General features: G+C 39.5%; 1 protein-coding gene across 3 annotated transcripts in view; it reads left to right on the top strand.

Moving 5' to 3' along the window:
* The window catches only part of LOC131359748 (ankyrin-3-like), an 89488-nt gene that overhangs the window by 2579 nt on the left and 64042 nt on the right, over nucleotides 1-22867 (top strand). For all 3 annotated transcript variants that reach the window (XM_058399831.1, XM_058399829.1, XM_058399830.1), the window contains exons 2-4: nucleotides 10430-10529; nucleotides 17579-17685; nucleotides 17904-18128. In XM_058399831.1, the coding sequence (XP_058255814.1) occupies nucleotides 10430-10529; nucleotides 17579-17685; nucleotides 17904-18128 (432 nt within the window). The remainder of the gene's footprint in view (nucleotides 1-10429; nucleotides 10530-17578; nucleotides 17686-17903; nucleotides 18129-22867) is intronic.

Here is a 22867-nt window from a genome sequence, read left to right as displayed (position 1 = left end):
TAAAAAGGTTAGCTGAATATTGTGAGTTTGATGATGTGCTGAATGACAGACTTAGAGACAGATTAGTGTGTGGTCTTCACAGTAAGGCCATACAGAAAAGGCTGTTAACAGAGAGCAACCTGACATTGCAAAGAGCATTTGATCTGTCCACTTCCATGGAATTTGCTCAAACAGAAAAATGCATGAAGTTGAGACTGAAATACCAAATGACAACAAAGGACTATGCTGGACTGGAAATTCACCAGGCACATGTTGATGCAGAGGTATGGAGTGTTACAGCTGTAAAAAGAAACAACACATAAAATGCATGTACAAAAAAAAAGAAGGAAAAAAACACACCAGAAAACCGGAAAACGGTACATGTAGAGGCAGAAAAAACCATGCAGAATATACCATTAACACAAGAGTACCCCTTACTGCACATCAGTGACATATTTGCAGGGCTTGCAGGAGGACAGAAATTTAGTAACATTGTTCAGAAAGTGAAGCTCATCCTCCAAATGCTAGGAGACATTTAAAAAGGGAAAATGAGGAGCTACTGAAATTAAAAACCCTGACTCATTTTGATTCTTCTCTTCCAATCCAGCTGGCCTGTGATGCTTCTCCATATGGTGTGGGGGATGTCCTGTGCCATATTCTGTGAAATGGTCAAGCACGGTCAATTATGTTTGTTTCCAGAGTAAACTAGAGGCTAATTATTCTCGAACTGAGTGAGAAGCATTGAGCATTATGTTTGGGGTGTGTAAGTTTCACTGTAGCTTTCAGCCCATATAATGACATACCCTCACTTTTGCTGCTTGTAGGATGCGGAGGTGGGCCCTGTTGTTATCTCCACACACCTGTGACTTTAAATACTGAAAATCATAATTGCATTGTATTGTAGATTGACTATCGAGACTGCCACTATCTGACAGGAATAAGGACACACCTGTAGCTGAATTTTTTTTTTTTTTACTTCACACGAGTCAACAGTGCATGAGTAATGGCCATACAGGTATGCCAAGGCATGCACAATGACCCAGTGCTGTCCATGGACATGGATATCATCATGGCATGCAAAGGTAACAGTGAATACCAGGATGTACAATAAATTCATACCTCTTTTGATGTCATGAACTTTCTGTGCAGGCTTGCTATTGAGAAACTAGGGGAAGTGTTGTCTAAGACAATGGAAACTGTGAGCTAAAGACAGAACTTTCTAAACAGGCTTACCAGTACTGGTATGACATGTTTTGCGTAGCATTAACATTGCTCTTCACTAGAATTAAGGGGCCTAGCCTAAACAATGAAAAATAACCCCAAATCATTATTATTCTTCTGCCAAATGTTACTATTGGCATTATGTTTTTACTAGTTAGCATTTTCCTGGCATCTGCCAAATGCAGATTCATCCATCAGACTTCCAGATGAAATATAATCACTACAGAGAACACATTTCCACTGCTTCAGAGTCCAATTGTTTAAGTGACACTGCTTAAACATTAGTTTGGCATAGAGATAGCTCCCAGTGCACACTTCTTTTGCTAATGTAGTGATGCAGTAGAAGATTTTTGCATGCTACATGCTTCGGCACTCGGTTACCCCACTATTTGAGTGTGCATGGTCTACCACTTTGTGGCTGAACCGCTGCTGCAAGATGCTTCTTCTTTTTGGCTGAGACGTTAGATGCTAGATGCTCCTTGTTGCTTCTATTTCACAATAATAGCACCTGAGTATGTCCTGAACTCAATAAATAGTAGGAGTGTCCTCAAGTTCACATACTTTCATATATATTTAGTTTATATATAAACACAGAGAAACACCTGATTTGTGGGTTGCATTTTTTATGCATAGTGAGGGTGGAAAAAGTTGTCCCAAGGCCAGCTGATTCTGGACATTGCTGCATTACAGTCTGCCAATGGCAGAGAGAACAGGCTGTAGACTGTGAAGGAAGAAATGCATGTCATAAGCAGTATAGCATGCTATACCTTTTTGTATTTTTTTTAGTTTGCAGAAAACGATTGGGTAAGTAATTTAATGAGAGTTTGAAATGTAGTCTCATTTACACTATGTAACAGATATTTGCAGATAACAGTTTCATTTAATTTTGTTGGAGTTTAAATTGTTGGAGAAATAGACTTGAATCACCATTCACCAAATGAATGAAAGTCACGTTGTGAATACTGTATAACATTTACACTTAAGAAATACATCACAGTTTGCAGATAGCCATTTGGTTTACTATTGGAAATATACATGTAAATAACTGAGCAAATAGGTGAGCAGTATAAGAAAATCAAATGATAGAGGTACTGGTATTGTTAAACGTGTTATCACCCAAATGGTCAGGTATTTCTATAGGTTAAATTGTAATCACCGTCACATACACCCTTTGTTCTGCGATGGTCCTTGATGTCCTGCTGCTGCTCCCATACTAAAATTGATTAAGGTTATTCAACCTTAAGGTTGTTCTAATCATATTACTCTATGATATTTAAGCCATTTTGGGTATAAGCTCTTTCTGACATGTACCTTGGAATGGAATCTGGTTTGAGGCAGTCTGTAATTTCTTACAGTAGTGAAATAGAAAAGTCAGGTCATGAGAACCTGAAGTCCTTTTTAGTTTATTTGATTTAGCTTCATGTGATTTAATACACTGCTGACATGGAGGCTTGTTTGAGGACCGGTTTGTTTAGGGTTGTGACCAACCAATCTTGCAATATTGTACACTTCACGGCAAGATTCTCCAGCAGGTTTGCTAGTGGAAGCTGATGGGCTGTAAGCTGGTCTTCCCTAGACAGAAATGGCATTAAGCAGGCTGCTCACTGGGAGGCTGAGCCCCATGCTTTTTAGTCCCATGAAACAGAAAGGCTCAGCCAATTTCAAACACAGCAGGATAGATCTAAGCTAGGCCCTTTCAGGACCTGCTTTGGACTGGCTGCTGCCCAGGTATTTGCTTTATTGGCACAAACAAACCAGCGGGTCCAGGAGCACATGTCTTGAAGATGCGACTAAAGAATACTAAGAATGAAGCAGCCATACTGAATTTGTTTCTTATTTTTCATAAATATAATTATTTTTCATGTTTTCATGATTATATTTTGTTTACATATTGTATTTTTTGTTGCATTTTTTAGTTTTACAAAGTTAAGATTAATAACCAAGAAAAGTACACCTTGGTGTTTTTAAGTGTTCGCATAATGGAGCATAGCCACATTCTATAAGGGCAGAATAGTTCTGATTAACACCTACTGAATGGAAACAACTGCTGTTTTCAGAGGATCTTTTGACTTATCAAAATGAATCTTGAAGTCCCACAATTAATGCCTTGTCTAAGTAAACAACTACGTTTGAAAAGAAATCTGCAAATTCACAGAGGAATTCAAAATATGGTCCTGGAGGTCTGTAAATAAAAAGTGACTCATGTTCAGTTAGTTGTAACAAAAACGCAGGAGCAATTGGTTGAGAATCCATGTGCAGAGCTTTATTACTGTAATGAAGCATACAAATCCAAATCATAAAGCAGAAGAATTAACCAAAAAACAGGCAGCATTCAGTAAACCAATAAATCAGTCAGCGAGCCAAACAAATCCAGACAGAAACCGAAAGCACAAAACCAACAGAGTTTTCCCTAGGTCAAACATGGAAAGCAATCAGAAAAGCAATGGAACAACATGGCTTGGTATGCAGAATACTGACCATGCTTCGCCTTGTGTAAGTGGAGTATGAGTGATATAAATATCCATATATAGGAAGTGAAATTGAGTATCCCAGAAGTGCTAGTATTCGGGTGAGGGCGTCCTCTTTTGGCGAAGGGGGGGAGGCACGCCCAACGGTGTAACAGATTTCCCCTCCCTACGAACACCCCCAGGTGTTCTTCCACGGGGTGGCCCCTGGGCCTGGTCTCTCTGGGTGGCCTGTGTGGAATTCCCTGGTTAGGGCAATGTCAAGGATGTCCCTGGAATCCACTCATGATCTCTCTTCCAGGCCATAACCCTCCCAATCCACCAGATACTGGAGTCTTCCCCTCCTGTGCCTGGAGTCCAGAAGCTCTTTCACCAGATAGGCCAGGGTGCCGTTGGTCCAGTAGTGGAGGAGGTGTGATGTCGGGAGTGTCCTCGACTTGGGCCCCATGTGCAGACTTAAGGAGAGGAAACCAAGCACACATTGGAAGGGGGTTAAGCCTGTGGATGAGTGTATCAAGAAATTTTGTGCATACTTGGCCCAGTGGAGAAACTCGCTTCATCTATGCTGTTCACGGCTACTGTAGGAGCATAAGTGCTGACGAACTTCTTGGATTGAGGATGGTATCTGGAGGTGAGACTGATTTAGAAGATTGCAGAAAGCTCTCCACACTCTTGACATGTACTGGTACAGTGTCCTCTGTTGGAGACAATGTCTTTAGGGAAGCCATAGACTCCAAAGACATAAGTTCTGATGGAGCTGGTCAGTTTGTTGTGCTCTCTGGATTTCTACCATCAGGTCCTAATGGACTGGAGCAATGATCAGAGACAGGAGCAGAATGGGCTCAGAGCTTGTGGGACATTCAATGGGGTCATGTCTCCTTGACAGGGTGTCAGATTTGCTGTTTTTGGACCTTGGCCTGAAAGTAACAGTGAATTGGAACTTGGTGAAGAACAAAGCCCATCTGGCTTGAAGGGAGTTTAATCTTTTGGCTTCTTTTATGTATTCCCGATGCTGTACATTCTTTTCACACATAACTGTGTTGCTACCCATCCAACGTCGTCATATAATTCGCAGATGACACCACAGTTATTTGGCTTTATAGCGGCAGCGTATAGCCGCTGAGAGGCTAAGTAGAAGGAGTACATCCGTGACAAATTCCCATTCATTTGCATTCTCGATGAAAATTTATTAACATGACGCAAAACAATGCATAATTAAAACAATTAGTACATAACAGAACGCATTGTATTCACTTCTGAGATCCAGGTTTGTGAAGATCCATGCCTTCCGTAGTATCTCCAGTGCTGAGGGGTAAAGTGGCATAGAATAGGGGTGTTTTACCATGATGGCGTTTAACCCTCAATAATCTATACAAGGACATAATTCACCATCTTTCTTTTCAATGAAAAACAAACCTGCAGCAGCGGGACAGGTTGAGGAACATATAAATCTGTTTGCTATTCCTCCATGGCTTGGGTCTCTGGGATGGACAAGTGGTAGGCCCAGCTCTTAGTATCAGAGGTATTAGGTAACAGATAATACAGTCCCAAGACCATTGTGGTGGTAACCTCGTAGCCTGCTCCTTGCTGAACATCAGTTGTAAAATCTGTACAGATTTGTCCCTTCCCCCAGTAGGGTATCCAGCTTTATTACTGTAACAGAGCACAGAAATCCAAATCGGGACGCAGAAGAATTAACCAGGTAACAGGCAGCGTTCAGTAAACCAATAAAGCGGTCAGCGAGGCAAACAAATCCTAAAAGACCGAAACCAAAAGCGTAAAACCGAAACCAAAAGAAAGTGGGTCAAACACGGAAAGCAATCAGGAAAACAATGGAACAACACTGCTTGGTACACAGAATACTAAAGATGCTTCACATAATGTAAGTGGTGTATGAGTGATATAAATATCCGTAGATAGAAAGTGAAATTGAGTATGCAGGACGTGCTAGTTTTTGGGTGAAGGCATCCTCTGTTCGTGAAGGGGGGAGGCATGCCCGAAGGTGTAATATTAGTATAAAGAACTTAAAATATGTTTGATTTTTGTGTGGTGCCTAGCTTATCATTATGAATAGCTGCGATACCTCCCCTGCCTGTTAGTCGTGGCTGATGTATATAACTATAACCAAGCTTCATTTAATGCTACATTCTTGTTTGGTTTAATCCATGGTTTTGTTAACCATTGAACACTAAACTTCTGAACAGTAATATATTTTTTTTTAACATCAAGTGCTTTAGATGCAAGAGGTCTTATTTAACCTAGTTTCAGACCAAAGGTGCTGGCTGTGCATTCACTATGAAATTTTAGGTTACTAAAAAAATTTCTGATTGATTACACATTTTTGTTTAGCTCGGGGAACAGATACAGTATCGACATTGTGAACCCTGAATGACAACTCATTGCAGCTAGCAGACTGCTTGTCTTCTCCCTGGCCCTTGCCCTGGGTTGTCCTAGATATGTTTTTGTTTTCACAGGATAAAATTCATTATCCTGCCAGCATTGGAATATTTTTTCTTTTAGTAACAGGCAAAATGAATTGTCATTTAAAAGCAAACTATTAAATTGCCAGTAGGAAGATTTTGTGGTCAAAAGTTCTGTCCTATACACTATATATCTGGAGGGCATAAAAAAGTTTGGGGAGGAGAACAGAATGTGTAGTCTCCAATATCTGGATGCAATTCCCTCCATATTCCTACCAAGCCTAAAGCTTGACACATGCTCTGCAAAATTTGTGAGAAGCAGGAACTATATTGTGTAGAGGGCAACCTGTCTAACTTACAGTCCATGACAATTAAAATCCTCGTCCAAAATCTCCAGGCCCTTATTTGATTAAATAATAGAACCAGTTTTGATATAAATTCAGGACTGTCTTCATTTGGAGCATAAACATTTAAAACGTTTAGAAGTTTCCATGAAATGTGACCAGTGATCAAAAGTTATCATGTTCAAAAATAAAAAGGATATTTTTCTGAATCATAATGGCCACAGCTTATTTAGCCTTGAAGAACACTGACAAACACAGGGTTAGACAATGATGTTGTTAAAGGAAAGAAACCAGTTAGAACCAAAACAAACTTCCCTACTTGCTGGTTTAGTTTATTTTAACAAAAAACTATCTACGCCACTCTTCACTCACAAACGTAAATACATGGGATAGCACCTGCCCCTTACCTAAAGTGTCTAGACAGGTAGATTTTTCTACATGCTGTCAACTGTAAGAGTGCCATCTTGCCTACCCGTCTAAGCCCTGTCATATATGTGCTGTCAAGACAGCACATATATTTAAATAAAATAAATAAAAGTGAATAGGTAATGGTTGAACAGAAAACTTGAATGCAGAGTTAAGTTGTCCCAGTTTAATAGACCAAATATTTGCCCAAAATTCTTGTTCTTGTGAGTAAAATTTGCAAACATTGAGCCACTCACATTAACATGTGAAAGCCACCTGTTTATGCCTATCATCTGGTCCAATACTGTGGGGTCAGATGGTGATCCAATGATGGATGATAATTCTGGAAGGTTATTGATAAACCTCTCTGCAGTAGTAAACTTAAATGTACATTTAACTTACGTGCATGTATGATGTCTAAGACACATTTTAAATGAGACTATATAATGGTCCTGGAGGTCTGTAAATAACAATTAATGGAATCGGCTGGGTAGATTTTTTGTGCCTACATCTGTAAAGTTAATATAAAGAGCTTTGAATGTGTTGACTTTATGTCTAGATTATTGTGTAACGTCTAGAGTACCATCATAAATAATTGCAACACCTTCTCCCCTGCCTGTCAGGCATGAGTGCTGTATATGACTATGTCTGGGTAGACTAGCTTCATTTAATGCTCTATATTCATTTGGTTTTATCATTTGTATAATAAACTCTGATTAGTAATAGTTTAATTAACAATAAGGTGCTGGCTGTACTTTCAATATGGTGAAATGCTAATCAGATTACTTAAACATTTTTTTGTGTTTCTAAATTTTTGTTTAGCTTAGGAAACACACACAGTCTCTATATTGTGTCACCTGGGTGATGAATAGTTGCAGCTAGCAGATGGTCAGTTTATCTTGCTTGTTTACTCCCTGGCCTTGGCTCTGGATAGTCACCAAAATGTCTAGGCCTGTCCTTGGTATGCTAAGCCTGTTCTTGCTATGTTGCAAGAAATGAGAGCAGCACCTTCCAGAGTGGGATAGACACTTCCACCCTAACAGGCTAGCCTTACCATCAAAACTGCTCCAGTTATCTATAAAACCCACAAAGCTGTGACCACAACCTGTTGTAAGCTACATTGCCACACAGCATTGTGCTGGGGCTAGAGCATATTACAGGACCAGACATCGCCTTCACTAATTGTCAGTGACATTTTTGACATTACCTCCTACATTATAAACTACCTTTGAGGTACAAAGGTTGCTAACAAAGAGGCTTAAAAGATAAACAAGACAAAACAACTGGATGTGTCCTTGTTTTCTTCGTTGTTGGCCATAGAGGTTGTAGGAAACTACAGACTACCTCAACCCAGACTTCACTCCACAGAACACATCTAAAAGAGCTCATTCCCAAAAAGGCTTACATATCATATAGAAATATGTTTAATTCAATTCAATTTATCTATATGGTATTTTCACATTGGCTTAAAGCAGTCTTACCAAACATTTAGAACACTTAATCCAATCAATTATTAGTATGGGAGTGGCAGCAAGACATCAAGGACCATCTTTGAACAAAGAGTATATATGACCATGATTACCATTTAGTATTGCCCGACCATTTGGGTGATAACACCTATAACAATACCAAGCCAAGGTATACGTGACCGTGATTACCATTTAAGGACATCCAGCTAGACGACAGTATCACCCGGCCATTTAGGGGATACTCAGTTCTTACAATAATTTACATTTAAAGTAAAACTCATTTAAATTACACACAGGAAACACTGTATAAAATGTTTGAATAGGATTTGTCTTGCGTTCTTTTTGACTTTTAAAAGTACTTTATGTATTTTGTCACTGCGACACTGCAATAAACTTCTTCTTCATTAAGATCTTTGACACCCTCATCGTTTTATTTTTCTTACAATGTCCTCACTGTATATTCTGTTCTTCTTGTTCTTCTGATTAGCGTTTACCTTTTGCCCATTTAGCTGGTCTATTTAAGTTACACTGTTATCTCTGTTCTCTGCTTGGTTTCTGAATCTCTTGGTGTTTTGTTTATGATTGGTGTTGTGCATGTTCCTGAACCTTATAATTTTTTTCATTATTTGATCTAAAACTGTGTTGGCACCTTACTCTGGGAGTACAAACACCAACTTGTAATAGAAGGGTAAAGAGGTGGTCTCTTAAAGCAGAGACCCATGTTTGAGACCCATCTCTTACACAAGTGGTTTGGTAATGGCAGAACACAACGTAAACTGGACAGATTCTTTGCACCAAACAAAAGACACATAAGGGTTTAGATAGACAAATTAATTGAAGGGCAAACTGAAAACAAGTAAGACTAATCAAAGCATGTAAGGGCAATAACTAATAAAATAACAATTAACTAATAAAATGGGGGCAGCACGGTGGCTTAGTGGTTAGCACTGTTGCCTCACAGCAAGAAGGTCCTGGGTTTGAATCCTGGGGTCGAACTGGGGCCTTTCTGTGTGGAGTTTGCATGTTCTCCCCATGCCTGCATGGGTTTACTCCGGGTTTCCTCCCTCAGTCCAAAGACATGTACATTAGGTTGATTGGTAATTCTAAATTGCCTTTGTGTGTGTGTGGTTGTTTGTCTATGTGTGGCCCTGCGATGGACTGGCGACCTGTCCAGGGTGTACCCCTGCCTTTTGCCCTATGTGCGCTGGGATAGGATCCAGCAGACCCCCGTGACCCTAGGAGTCCTAGGAATAAGTGAATGAATAATAAAATGGGCTGAGACAGGACATGAACCAAAATAAAAACATGGAAGTGCGTTGCTGTGCTGTGGGCTGATACGTGCACTGCACAGCTTGGCTTGCAGCATTTGGAGCAAGCACCACTAATAATAATAATATTTATTAAGTATATGAGTATACAACAGTGGTGATTCTTTGCTTTGCGAGCACTACTAATAAGATGTGTTTAATGAAGGCAAAATAATGAACCACATTTTTTTAAAGTCCTCTCACAAATTAAATGCTGCATCGTTGCATCGTTGCATGTGAATTCAAAGAACTATTCCCAAGTGCAGATGACAGACAACAGTAATTAAATTATGATAATATGACATATTATATGACAATTATTATTTCCATTATTATTTTTAATGAACTATAGTATACATTGCTTACACTCTGTGTGCCCTGGAATCCAGTAGAAGAAAGAGTAAGAACCTGCAAAATTACCTTAACCATTATAATGAACTACAGCTTTATATTAGCACAGTATCATGATTGTAGTTTTGTGATCATATCACCATGTATGAAGCAAAAGTGAAGCTCAGGGGGGAATCTTTCTTGTGTTTATTTATATATATATTTTTTACTGTTCTTTACTGTCCAAGAGGACTTAAAGTATCTGCTTTTAAAGTTTTTGAGCTTTCTCACTCAAATTCTTGCTTATTCAGACATGGAGGATTGTTTCCTTTTGTTCATTCATGGAAGGTACATGGATTAATTTTTGTGCTTTGTTTTTGTTTGTCCCTCTTTGTAACCCCCCCCCCCCCCATCACCACCACCTTGATGTTTGTGTGTGTGTGTGTGTAATTTGTTTGTTTTTGTTTGTAATTCAATTAAACACCTCAGTATGCGCTCCCTCAGCTCACACAGATCCAACACTGTGAAACGAGCATCATTTGCAAGAGACGGCATGATTGAGGACATCCTAGTTCCAACCAAAACCACGGTGAGATGTGCCTCATATTTCCTATGTGTTGCACCATTTTTTGTCTCAGACTTATCATCCATCTTTGAGAGACCACACTGAAAATTTGGGATTTTTTCCCTTTAAAACTGGAAACAAAAGGAATGATTCTGAATTCTGAAAACTTTTAAACAAAAAATTCATGTTCAATATTAAATATGTTGACGCATGTGTTCAGGTGACATGCTGATTTATTTTAACATAGATCATAATGGTTAACACAAATTATGGGAGTCTGTTTCAGCTTGAGTGTATATTATCATTAAATCAAAAAGGGGACATACCAATTACTGAAGAAAGAAATTATGAAGTTCATTTAAATATTTCAAATGTATATTGTAATAATATCAATGGTAAATTAATCTATTTAAAAATGTGTTAAATTGATAAAGAATATCAAACAGAAGCACTTTTACTAATGATCTCAGACTTCTAGACCCCACTCAGTACTTTGCTGCTGTTAACTATCACATTTACTGGGCAGTAATGTTTCAGAAATTCTTTTTGCTGCTAACAAGTATCATATTTAACAAGAATTAATGTTTCAGAAATACTATTTAATGCTGTCACTTACCATGTTCAACAGGTGTTAATGCTTCTTGAAGTATCGTATTCAGCAGATGCTAATAATTTATTAAGTTTTGTTTCATATAAGTAATCATATATATGCCCAAGTATGCCCAACATTTGGATTCTTTCTTTTTCTTTCGCATATGCGCACACACAACCAGACCTGGATTTCACTTAAGGTCAAAGCTCATGGGGATGTAATGTTGCAAAACAACTATTCTGACAGTGTGTCCTGTTTAACAATTGATCCAGGGTGGGCCTTCCTAGGTGCTTACTAGGCACAAACATGCATGCAAATAATTTCTCTCTCCCATTAAAATAAAGAAATACATACATGGCCTATTATTTTCCTTTCAAAGACTTTAAGTCTTTAGATGGAGAATACTGTTGATTCTTTGAGTGCTAAAGTTTGGCCGTTTGTCTTTTCGAGCAAGAAATGACTTAATATTGCATGATAAGGCTTAATAGGAGGAATAGATGAATGATTGCAAAGACATATTTTCCTTCAGTGTGAAAAAAGACTACTACTGAGACTGTAATGTTTGGCCAATGTGACTGGGAAAAGTCCCATAAGTGGTATAAGGATGTTTTTGGGCCCCAAGACAATCTCCATCACAAATTCCAAACAAGGCCAACAGATTTTTCCAAGAACCAGGATTCACTGCATTGTTCTGCCACATTTAGGGGTGATTATGCTTCTGATGAAGAGAATTATGAAGTAAGATATGAACAAACCAGCTAGCATTAGCTATAATCTGATGAATTATCTCAAAAGATGTTGTTTCAAAAACAAAGAAACACAAGAAAAGTAAGTAAAGATTTGTGAACTTTGAGGTTTTCATTTGCTACTCTTTCAATGTTGAAGGCAAAATTTCCCAAGTGTCTACCCATTTAACAATAAATAAACTTAAAATCTTTTCAGCATCTGCAGTTTTTTCAATCAGTTTCTCACAGATGATGGCACAGCCAGTTCTGGGTTTGAAGATAATGTCCAAGGTGATCTTTTTTTTTATTTTTTTCACAATTATTGATCAACAGAAAAAATGGATTCCCAATTGGCCTTTTTCGATAGATCTATCTCAACTTCACTCAGTGTCCATTAAAAGGTGGTATCAGATTGATGTCCAGTGAACTAGTATGGTCAACAAGCACCACATTTTCTGTGATGGCAGTAAAAAGACATACAACAACATTGCATATCTGCAAGTACATACTGTGTACGGGGAAGTAGTCACCAGTCTAGTAGCACTAAAATCCATCACTAACACTTGACTTCAGAGCTGCCCCCAGCTGTGACTCTCTCACCAATCAATCACCCTCCCCATCACTGTGCAACTCTCAGGTGTGGTTACTGTTGACAGCGTAACTGTCAAATTTCCTGTGGGTTCAAAGGATAGGCCTTCTAGTGGGCCTTCAAGCGCCATCTGGTGGGCCATGTAGGCAGTGGTAGACTACCCCCAAATTAATTTTTATCTATTTTTTAATTAACAAATCTTGTTATTTTCTAGTTATCTAATTGTTCTTATGAATTTATGTGATCAAAAACACTCAAGTCAAGTCAAGATGCATTATCTAAAAGCTAATTTATGTTTAAATATTGCAACACCAATCACGTCACAACGTCCAATTGAACGTTTGTTCGATCAAATGCAGTAACGTTAACTATGTTACTGTAATATGGATCTTTTTTTTTAAAAGAAAAGCAGATGTGGGAGACAGACCTGTACAAGCAAAAGCTTCGAAGTGTGTGGTGAGAAAATACGATGCTGAATACATTAAATTTGGTTTTATAAGGGCAGGTACTGAGACTAAGCCAAAGGCACAGTGTGTTGAATGTGGAGAAATTTTGTAAAAATAAGGTGCATAAACCATCAAAGCTGCAGAGACATTTGAACTCAAAACACCCGGGCTTTGTTGGGAAGCCAAAAAAATATTTTCCTAGTCTGCTACAGTGGGATAACAGATTAACAGCAGAGTATATTATTGTACTTTTTTACTTATTATTGTATTTTCTGTTATTCTGTGTTCATACTATCATATTTGGAAAGGTGGTCCTTGGAATATTTTTAAACAGTCATTGGTGGCCCATGAGTTGCAAAAGGTTGAGAACCCCTGGTCTAAACAATGCAGTGCTGCCTTTTGTTACTTCAGCATGCACCCATAGATATCCCTTCAGTACACCAAGATCATGATGTCTTCAGTAAAACCAAAGCAAATTGATTTACCCCCACACCATCCTTATGATTGTGCTATCAAGCTGTTTCCTGGAGCCATGCCTCCCATAACCAGTTTTACTCACTTTCACACACTGAACAGAGGTCTATGGAGGAGTATATCCAAGAGGCACTACAACAGGAATATACCCACCCTTCCACTTCTACTGATATTGTGGATTTTTTTTTGTGGAGATTAAAGTAGGAGAACTTAGACTGTGTATTGAGCATTGTGGACTCAATAAAAACATTGTGAAATTTATATTTCTGGCATTTGGCAGACTATCCAGAGCAACGTACAAAAGTGCTTTGAAGTCTCTATCAATGAATACATTAACAAACTTGGGATATCATCTAAAAACTGTGTTGGGAGTTTTTTTTAAATACAGCATACAACAATACATAAAGCAGGGAAAATAAGAGCTAGTTTAATTGTTTTAGGAAGAGGTGAACTTAGGCAGGTTGAACCCTAACCCTAACCCAAGGTTGCAAGCAGTGGCCAAAGGGGAGATCAGAGATTCAGGGATATAGCAAGATCCTGGGCTGGGGATGAATCCCTTGGGATGACCAGCAGTTCAGTTTTGCTGGGATTGAGTTTCAGGTGATGAGCCGTCATCCATAATGATGTCTACCAGACACGCTGAGATCAGAGTGGAAACTGTGGTATCTGAGGGAGGGAAGGGGAAGGTAAGTTGAGTGTCATCGGCATAGAGAAACAGAGAGTGAGTATAGTGGGTGAAAAGAGAGTGAATATAGAGGGTGAAAAGGAAAGGAGCAAGTACTATGGGACACTAGTGGAGAGTCTGCGTGGAGCAGATGTCAGTTAAGTTGTCTTTATTTGTCACATATACATTACTGCACAGTGAAATTCTTTCTTTACATATCCCATCCTTGGGGGTTGGGGTCAGAGCGCAGGGTCAGCCATGATGCAGCATGCCTGGAGCAGGATTGGTTGGGAGCCTTTCTCAAAGGCCCAACAGTGGCAGCTTGGTGGTGCTAGGGCTTGAACCCTGTTCTTCCAGTAAACAACCCAGAGCCTTAACCACTTGAGCTATTACAGCCCCAATATCAAGCCCGTCCATGTTACCTGATATGAGCAACAATCCAGGTGAAAAGTAAACCATTCCCATGCAGTTCCATGAACTCCAAGACTCCTGAGGGTGGACAAGAGAGTCTTGTGTTTGACTGTGTCAAATGCTGCTGAAAGGTTAAGGAGAATGAGGACAGATGACAGCTTGGCTGATTTAGCAGCATTTAGTTTCTTAGTGACAGCGAAAAGGGCAGTCTCTCTGCAGCTTCAAAGCCAGACTGGTTGGGATCTTGGAGGTTGTTTTGTGAGAGATAGTCAGACAGTTGATTATAAACAATGCATTCAAGAATTTTAGAAAGAAAGGAGAGAAGTGAGACTGGTCAATAATTGCCAGAGTGTTATGAAAAATATTTATAAAAATTACAAAGTTTAAAATTGAAAATTATATTTATCCCTAATGAGCAAGCCAGAGGCAATGGAGGCAAGAAAAAATCCCTGAGATGAGGTGGTAGACTTAAACATTGAGACTGTGTTTGAGTCCTGCACAGTAACTAGATGGCTGTTCCATAACTGCAGAGCTTCCCTGTTAAACGTGAAGATGGAGGAGTGGTGCTCATGTGGACGAGCTTTTATCATTAGTTTTGGGTTTGCCATTTTGCCATTTGAGTCATCATCCATTTGCCCCACTGTGAGGGCTCTATTGCCAAAGTTGTGGGTTACTAACTCCACCTAAGGCGTCCAGAGATTCCCTTACAGAACCAACAGTTCTTCTTTTTGTTAGCCCTCTCTAGTGTCTGGATGTGCACCTCTAATGCTACAGTCTTTTTGGTCAGAGAGCTAAATAACTATATATAATAGATAACTATAGATAATAGATAATATAAGCTAATAATTATATATATAATTATATATACACTGTATTGCCAAAATTATTCGCTCACCTGCCTTGACTCGCATATGAACTTAAGTGACATCCCATTCCTAATCCATAGGGTTCAATATGACGTCGGTCCACCCTTTGCAGCTATAACAGCTTCAACTCTTCTGGGAAGGCTGTCCACAAGGTATAGGAGTGTGTTTATGGGAATTTTTGACCATTCTTCCAGAAGCGCATTTGTGAGGTCAGACACTGATGTTGGATGAGAAGGCCTGGCTCTCAGCCTCCGCTCTAATTCATCCCAAAGGTATTCTATCGGGTTGAGGTCAGGACTCTGTGCAGGCCAGTCAAGTTCATCCACACCAGACTCTGTCATCCATGTCTTTATGGACCTTGCTTTGGTCACTGGTGCACAGTCATGTTGGAAGAGGAAGGGGCCAGCTCCAAACTGTTCCCACAAAGTTGGGAGCATGGAATTGTCCAAAATGTCTTGGTATGCTGAAGCATTCAGAGTTCCTTTCACTGGAACTAAGGGGCCAAGCCCAGCTCCTGAAAAACAACCCCACACCATAATCCCCCCTCCACCAAACTTTACACTTGGCACAATGCAGACAAGTACTGTTCTCCTGGCAACCGCCAAACCCAGACTCGTCCATCAGATTGCCAGATGGAGAAGCGCGATTGGTCACTCCAGAGAACGCGTCTCCACTGCTCTAGAGTCCAGTGGCGGCGTGCTTTACACCACTGCATCCGACGCTTTGCATTGCACTTGGTGATGTATGGCTTGGATGCAGCTGTTCGGCCATGGAAACCCATTCCATGAAGCTGTCTGCGCACTATTCTTGAGCTATTCTGAAGGCCACATGAAGTTTGGAGGTCTGTAGCGATTGACTCTGCAGAAAGTTGGTGACCTCTTCGCACTATGCGCCTCAGCATCCGCTGACCCCGCTCCGTCAGTTTACGTGGCCTACCACTTCGTGGCTGAGTTGCTGTCGTTCCCAAACACTTCCACATTTTTATAATACAGCTGACAGTTGACTGTGGAATATTTAGGAGTGAGGAAATTTCACGACTGGATTTGTTGCACAGGTGGCATCCTATCACAGTTCCACGCTGGAATTCACTGAGCTCCTGAGAGCGACCCATTCTTTCACAAATGTTTGTAAAAACAGTCTGCATGCCTAGGTGCTTGATTTTATACACCTGTGGCCATGGAAGTGATTGGAACACCTGATTCTGATTATTTGGATGGGTGAGTGAATACTTTTGGCAATATAGTGTATATAAATAATAACACCCCGCAACTAAAACACTGGACAAGATAAATGTATCATAAGGCTTGTTTACAACATACCTTAGTTGAAGATTGGCTAAATATAGGCTGAATATTATTTTAAAAAGATCTGATGTAGAGGGCCTCTGCTTGCTGTATTTAGACAGAAAACAGAAATGTTCTTCAAAAAATTAATTGTGAAAGGAAAATTCAACAAACAAAAATAGCAGAGCAAAATTTTAAAATTTATAGGTAAAGTTTGTCACAACAAACTTTGAAAGTTTAAAATAGTCACCAGTTTGAAATGTGAAGTTTTTTTTAAAGACAAACAGACAGACAAACAGACTGGAAAAATGGGCACCTCTTGTGGAGTGTTCCCGGTCTGCAGTGGTCAGTATCCATCGAAAGAGGTCCAAAGAAGGAACAGTGGTGAACCGGCCACCGGCTCATTGATGCATTTGGGGAGCGAAGGCTGGCCCGTGTGATCCAAACCAACAGACAAGCTATTGTTGCTCAAATTGCTGAAGAACTTAATGTTGGATCTGATAGAAAGGTGTCAGAATACACAGTGCATGACAGGTCAGGGCTGTTTTAGCATCAAAAGGGGAACCAACACAATATTAGGCAGGTGGCCATAATGTTATGCCTGGTCAGTGAATAACACAGTTCTCATTCTGCCAATCATTTTGACATGTCTATGTTGCTGTAGTTTTGTATTCCATCTTTTTCTGGGGCTTACTGTGAATGTGATGTCATGTGACATAATAGCGACAGGTAGAAAGAAATATGGAGAGATTGTGTGCAAGTGTGTCAACATAATGAAACAGTATAATTAAAATGCAGACTCAGGCAAAAAAAACTCGTGGCAAATGATTTCAAATATCCCCAACATTTACGGCAATAGCTGAATCAGACTTTTACCAGGATCCTACTCCCCAATATTTGAGTGAAACATATTATAAGAGCTGCAAGTGTTGCCTAGCACAAGATTTCTCTGTGTGCTTAACTGCATATGTGTGTGTGTGTGTGTGTGTGTGCATGTATGCGTGCATCACATTATATTTCCAGCACCTCGCAGTCCCTCTGGAACAGAATGAGTGTTTCAGGCATTATAGCTGGACCCAAGACACTGTGGACCAATCACAGAATACCATGTCCAGTCCCATCCACTCAGGGTAAGAGAGAGAAACTGTCCTTCCTCATGAGTCTAATGGAGAGGCACACATGCCATTCATCTTTTTATGAGGTATTGTGTTGAGGTTACACACAAAGACACCACCGAGCTCAAGAGTGGTCACAGCATGACACTCATTGCAATTCTGTGTGTGTTGTGTCTTCCAGCCTTTCCTTTCTCTCTCACTCTAATTTATCTTCCCTTGTTTGTTCTTGGCAGGTTTCTGGTGAGCTTCATGGTGGATGCCAGGGGTGGGTCTATGAGAGGAAGTCGTCATAATGGCATGCGCATTATCATCCCACCTAGGAACTGTCCAGCACCAACACGAGTTACATGTCGCTTGTCAAAGCGCCAGTGCCTGCCATACCCACCCCCCATGGTGGAGGGTGAGGGGCTTGTCAGCAGGCTAGTCGAAGTGGGACCAGCCGGAGCCCATTTTTTAGGGTAAGACAGCTGGTCATCAAGGTTCAAATAAGACATTATAAAAGATTGTGCTCTTATTTGATTAGATTATTAACTCAGAAACATTATGAATTCTATCTTAAGCATGCACATTTTACAGGCCTAATAAAAATCCATTTTTCATGACCCCTAGTAATTCTCATATTTACTACAGGGCTGTATATGCTTAATCATAAACACCATGCTGCGACCTTCTAAGCATCTGTGTGTAAAATACTTTGAGATTTTGATCCCAAATTAAAAATTATATAAATAAAAAATTTTCCTCTAAATTTGAGTAATTAATATAACAATAGATCGGTCAAAAGATTTCTTGTTCATTTATAGGTTATACATCTTATTTTAAGATCTAACATTATTTTCATGGGTTTTGTAATATCCCATGACCTTCACCCTTGACCTGTTGACATGTTTCCCGGAATACATGGCCGTCCAACACTTCACTCCCCAACAACCACGGACCTTGTCACATTCACAATCCCCTGATTACTAATCACACACATACCTGAACACAATCACTACACCACATATAAAAATCACAAACAACTGCTCACTGCAATGCTCAGTGTTAAATTTAGCAAGCCATATTATTTCATATATTGTTATTCTGGTTTTGATACTGAATGTGCTATTTTTTAATCTAATCGTCTGATCTCTGCCTGTTCTTGGATTATATTTTTGAACACTGTTTTGGATTTGTCTGCCAGTTCTTCAAAAAAAACTTTATACTGCACTTGCATTCATTTCAGCAATCCTTAACTTTTTTTTTTTACATATTTTTTTTAAAAAAGAAAAAAAGGTTATGAGCTTTTACTAGTGTTTTTAACATTTCATTTGCAGTTAGTTTTTTAATGCTGCTGCAGATCCTTATAATCAAATTTAGTTTTATTGCTCTTTTAATAATGGACATTCACAAAGCAGATTTACAGAAATATATACTGTAAATTCTAGATAGAAAGTTAACATTTACTGTATCTCACAAAAGTGAGTACACCCCTCACATTTTTGTAAATATTTTATTATATCTTTTCATGTGACAACACTGAAGAAATGACACTCTGCTACAATGTAAAGTAGTGAGTGTAAAGCCTGTATAACAGTGTAAATTTGCTGTCCCCTCAAAATAACTCAACACAAAGCCTAACCGTCAACACATGTCTAAACCGTTGGCAACAAAAGTGAGTACACCCCTAAGTGGAAATGTCCAATTCGGCCCAATTAGCCATTTACCCTCTCCGGTGTCATGTGACTTGTTAGTGTTACAAGGTCTCAGGTGTGAATGGGGAGCAGGTGTGTTAAATTTGGTGTTATCGCTCTCACACTCTCTCATACTGGTCACCGGAAGTTCAACATGGCACCTCATGGCAAAGAACTCTCTGAGGATCTGAAAAAAAGAATTGTTGCTCTACATAAAGATGGTCTAGGCTATAAGAAGATTGCCAAGACCCTGAAACTGGGCTGCAGCATGGTGGGCAAGACCATACAGCAGTTTTACAGGACAGGTTCCACTCAGAACAGGCCTCGCCATGGTCCACCAAAGAAGTTGAGTGCACGTGCTCAGTGTCATATCCGGAGGTTGTCTTTGGGAAATAGACGTATGAGTGCTGCCAGCATTGCTGCAGAGGTTGAAGGGGTGGGGGGTCAGTCTGTCAGTGCTCAGACCATACACTGCATCAAATTGGTCTGCATGGCTGTCGTCCCAGAAGGAAGCCTCTACTAAAGATGATGCACAAGAAAACCCGCATACAGTTTGCTGAAGACAAGCAGACTAACGACATGGATTACTGGAACCATGTCCTGTGGTCTGATGAGACCAAGATAAACTTATTTGGTTCAGATGGTGTCAAGCGTGTGTGGGGGCAACCAGGTGAGGAGTACAAAGATAAGTGTGCCTTGCCTACAGTCAAGCCTGGTGGTGGGAGTGTCATGGTCTGGGCCTGCATGAGTGCTGTCGGCACTGGGGAGCTACAGTTCATTGAGGGAACCATGAATGCCAACATGTACTGTGACATACTGAAGAAGAGCATGATCCCCTCCCTTCGGAGACTTGGCCGCAGGGCAGTATTCCAACATGATAACGACCCCAAACAAACCTCCAAGACAACCACTGCCTTGCTAAAGAAGCTGAGGGCAAAGGTGATGGACTGGCCAAGCATGTCTCCAGACCTAAACCCTATTGAGCATCTGTGGGGCATCCTCAAACATAAGGTGGGAGAGCGCAAGGTCTCTAACATCCACCAGCTCTGTGATGTCATCATGGAGGAGTGGAAGAGGACTCCAGTGGCAACCTGTAAAGCTCTGGTGAACTCCATGCCCAAGAGGGTTAAGGCAATGCTGGACAATAATGGTGGCCACACAAAAAATTGACACTTTGGGCAATTTGGACGTTTCCACTTAGTGGTGTAATCACTTTTGTTGCCAACAGTTTAGACATTAATGGCTGTGTGTGGAGTTATTTTGAGGGGACAGCAAATTTACACTGTTATACAGGCTGTACACTCACTATTTTACATTGTAGCAGAGTGTCATTTCTTCAGTGTTGACACATGAAAAGATATAATAAAATATTTACAAAAATGTGAGGGGTGTACTTACTTTTGTGAGATACTGTATATATATATCCCTAATAAGTAAGCCAGAGACAAGCCTGGCAAGGAAAATCTCTATGAAGTGGCACATAGAAAAAAAAGAGTAACTGAGGATTTCCACAGTTTTGGGTTGCCCAAAGCTCATTTTTGAGATTCAATTTTGAGAGAAAAATGGTGGGCTTGAGGTGTTTGGAGTGGTGGAGGTTTTTAAAACATGAATTCTCATTGGTCGATAATCAAATCAAAATAGTTTATACATACCAATGCTTACTTTAGGTAATGACGGCGAATCTTTGTCAAATTTTGTGAAATTTGATGGAAAAATGCATAATGTCAAACTAATGATTCTCATTTAGCAATTGAGGTCGACGCCACATGCAAGAACAAGTTTAGATGGGAATGCCTGAAATGCTTAATTGTAGTGTATGGTAAACAAGTAGCCTAACGCAAGTGTATTCTTTGCAAAAAGGTTATTTCTATTATCTGTTATCTGATGTGGCCACCTTTGTCATGTATAATTGTTACTTTGAACATAAAGCATGCAAATATATGTTTCATGATCTGCAATGACACAGTAGCTGTTGATTTGGCCACCATAAAAATATAGCTCTGGAAAAAATAAGAGACCACTGCCCAATCTCCAGATTTGAACCCTATTGAAAACCTCTCGAATGTCATCAAGAGGAAGATGGATGGTCACAAACCATCAAGCTAAGCTGAGCTGTTTGCTTTTTTGCAAAAAGAGTATAACATTACCCAACAGCAATGTGAAAAACTGGTGGAGAGCATGGAGCCAAAACACATGCAAATCGGGGTTATTCCACCAAATACTGATTTCTTAATATTATTTAGCCAAAGCATTAACACAATTTGTTTACAAATTATTTGCATTTTGTTTTATTTGAATTATTAAAGCTCTGCAAATACTGCATGATCTTGGGTTATTTTGATGTGTTGTCATTTCCTTTAAATATACACTCTAAATAACAATAGTTATATTTTGAATTTAGGAGAAATATTGTCAGCAGTTCACAAAAAATGAAACAAAACTGTTCATCTTACCAATACATGCACCTGTAAGAAAAAAACTAAGAAACTGATTATTTTGCAGTGGTCTCTTATTTTTTTTTCCAGAGCTGTATATTTGTCTTTCATATTTATGAATGATAATGGTGGAAGAAATAAGCTCATGCCATTGTTAGGGACTTTACAGTATTTTGATGTGCCGTTTTCAGATTGTTAATTGCTTTTGATGCTTTCATTTTAGTTATATAATTATTTATGTATTCTTTTTGCTGGCAGTTTATCTTAGAATACTTTGTCATGGGATAATTAAGATTTTGTGACATCATTTCTGTTAAAATATTAAAACTGAATGTTTCTTGTTATACTAAACTTCTACATTCTAAAATACTGCCTTGCAGTTTTCTTCACCCAGAATGCATATTTTTTCTGGGGCTTCGCCCTCTGAATCCCCACTGGGGTGTTGCCCCTTGACCTCATTGCTTGGGCAAAGCCCTCACCCTGAAACCATTTCCTCCCCTGTCATCAGCATTCAATCACACCCCTGGATAGAGCTATTCTGAATAATTTCTCTTTTATAACTGTATACTATGTTATGAAATAGTGCAATGGTCTAATCTTATGAAAATTATTATCTTATGAGCAAGCAGTTAATAACCATCAGTGTGATTTCTAAAATCATTAAAGTTTTCATTTAAATCTATTGTATCAAAAAGAAGTTGCTAACTACTCAATGATGGAGACTTGAGAGCAAATTATTCTTAGCAATTGAAATCCTAGATAAGTATATTCATAGCCATCTTCATGATTTCTGTATGGTGCATGTATCCACTGTAATCTCGTGGTGATATGCGGAGGCATCATAATCAGCAGCAATGATTTGCATGTGACAAAAACTACACACAGAAGTAGGGCTTCAAATTTGATCAAGCAGGTCTGGACAACACAAGATCGCTGGAATCTCAGGGGTAGTAGATGTAGCTTGACAGAGAGATGGGAGAAGAAAAAGAAAGGTAATAACCTATACTTTTAGGCTGAATTTGCTCACTATTGTCACCACTGATTATTCTCACTCGGTCAAAGGTGTGTCTCTGGTGTCTTCTAGGACAT

This window comes from Hemibagrus wyckioides, linkage group LG09, assembly GCF_019097595.1.
Source record: "Hemibagrus wyckioides isolate EC202008001 linkage group LG09, SWU_Hwy_1.0, whole genome shotgun sequence".
Classification (NCBI taxonomy): Eukaryota; Metazoa; Chordata; class Actinopteri; order Siluriformes; family Bagridae; genus Hemibagrus; species Hemibagrus wyckioides.
This window is presented reverse-complemented; position numbering and strand designations above follow the sequence as displayed.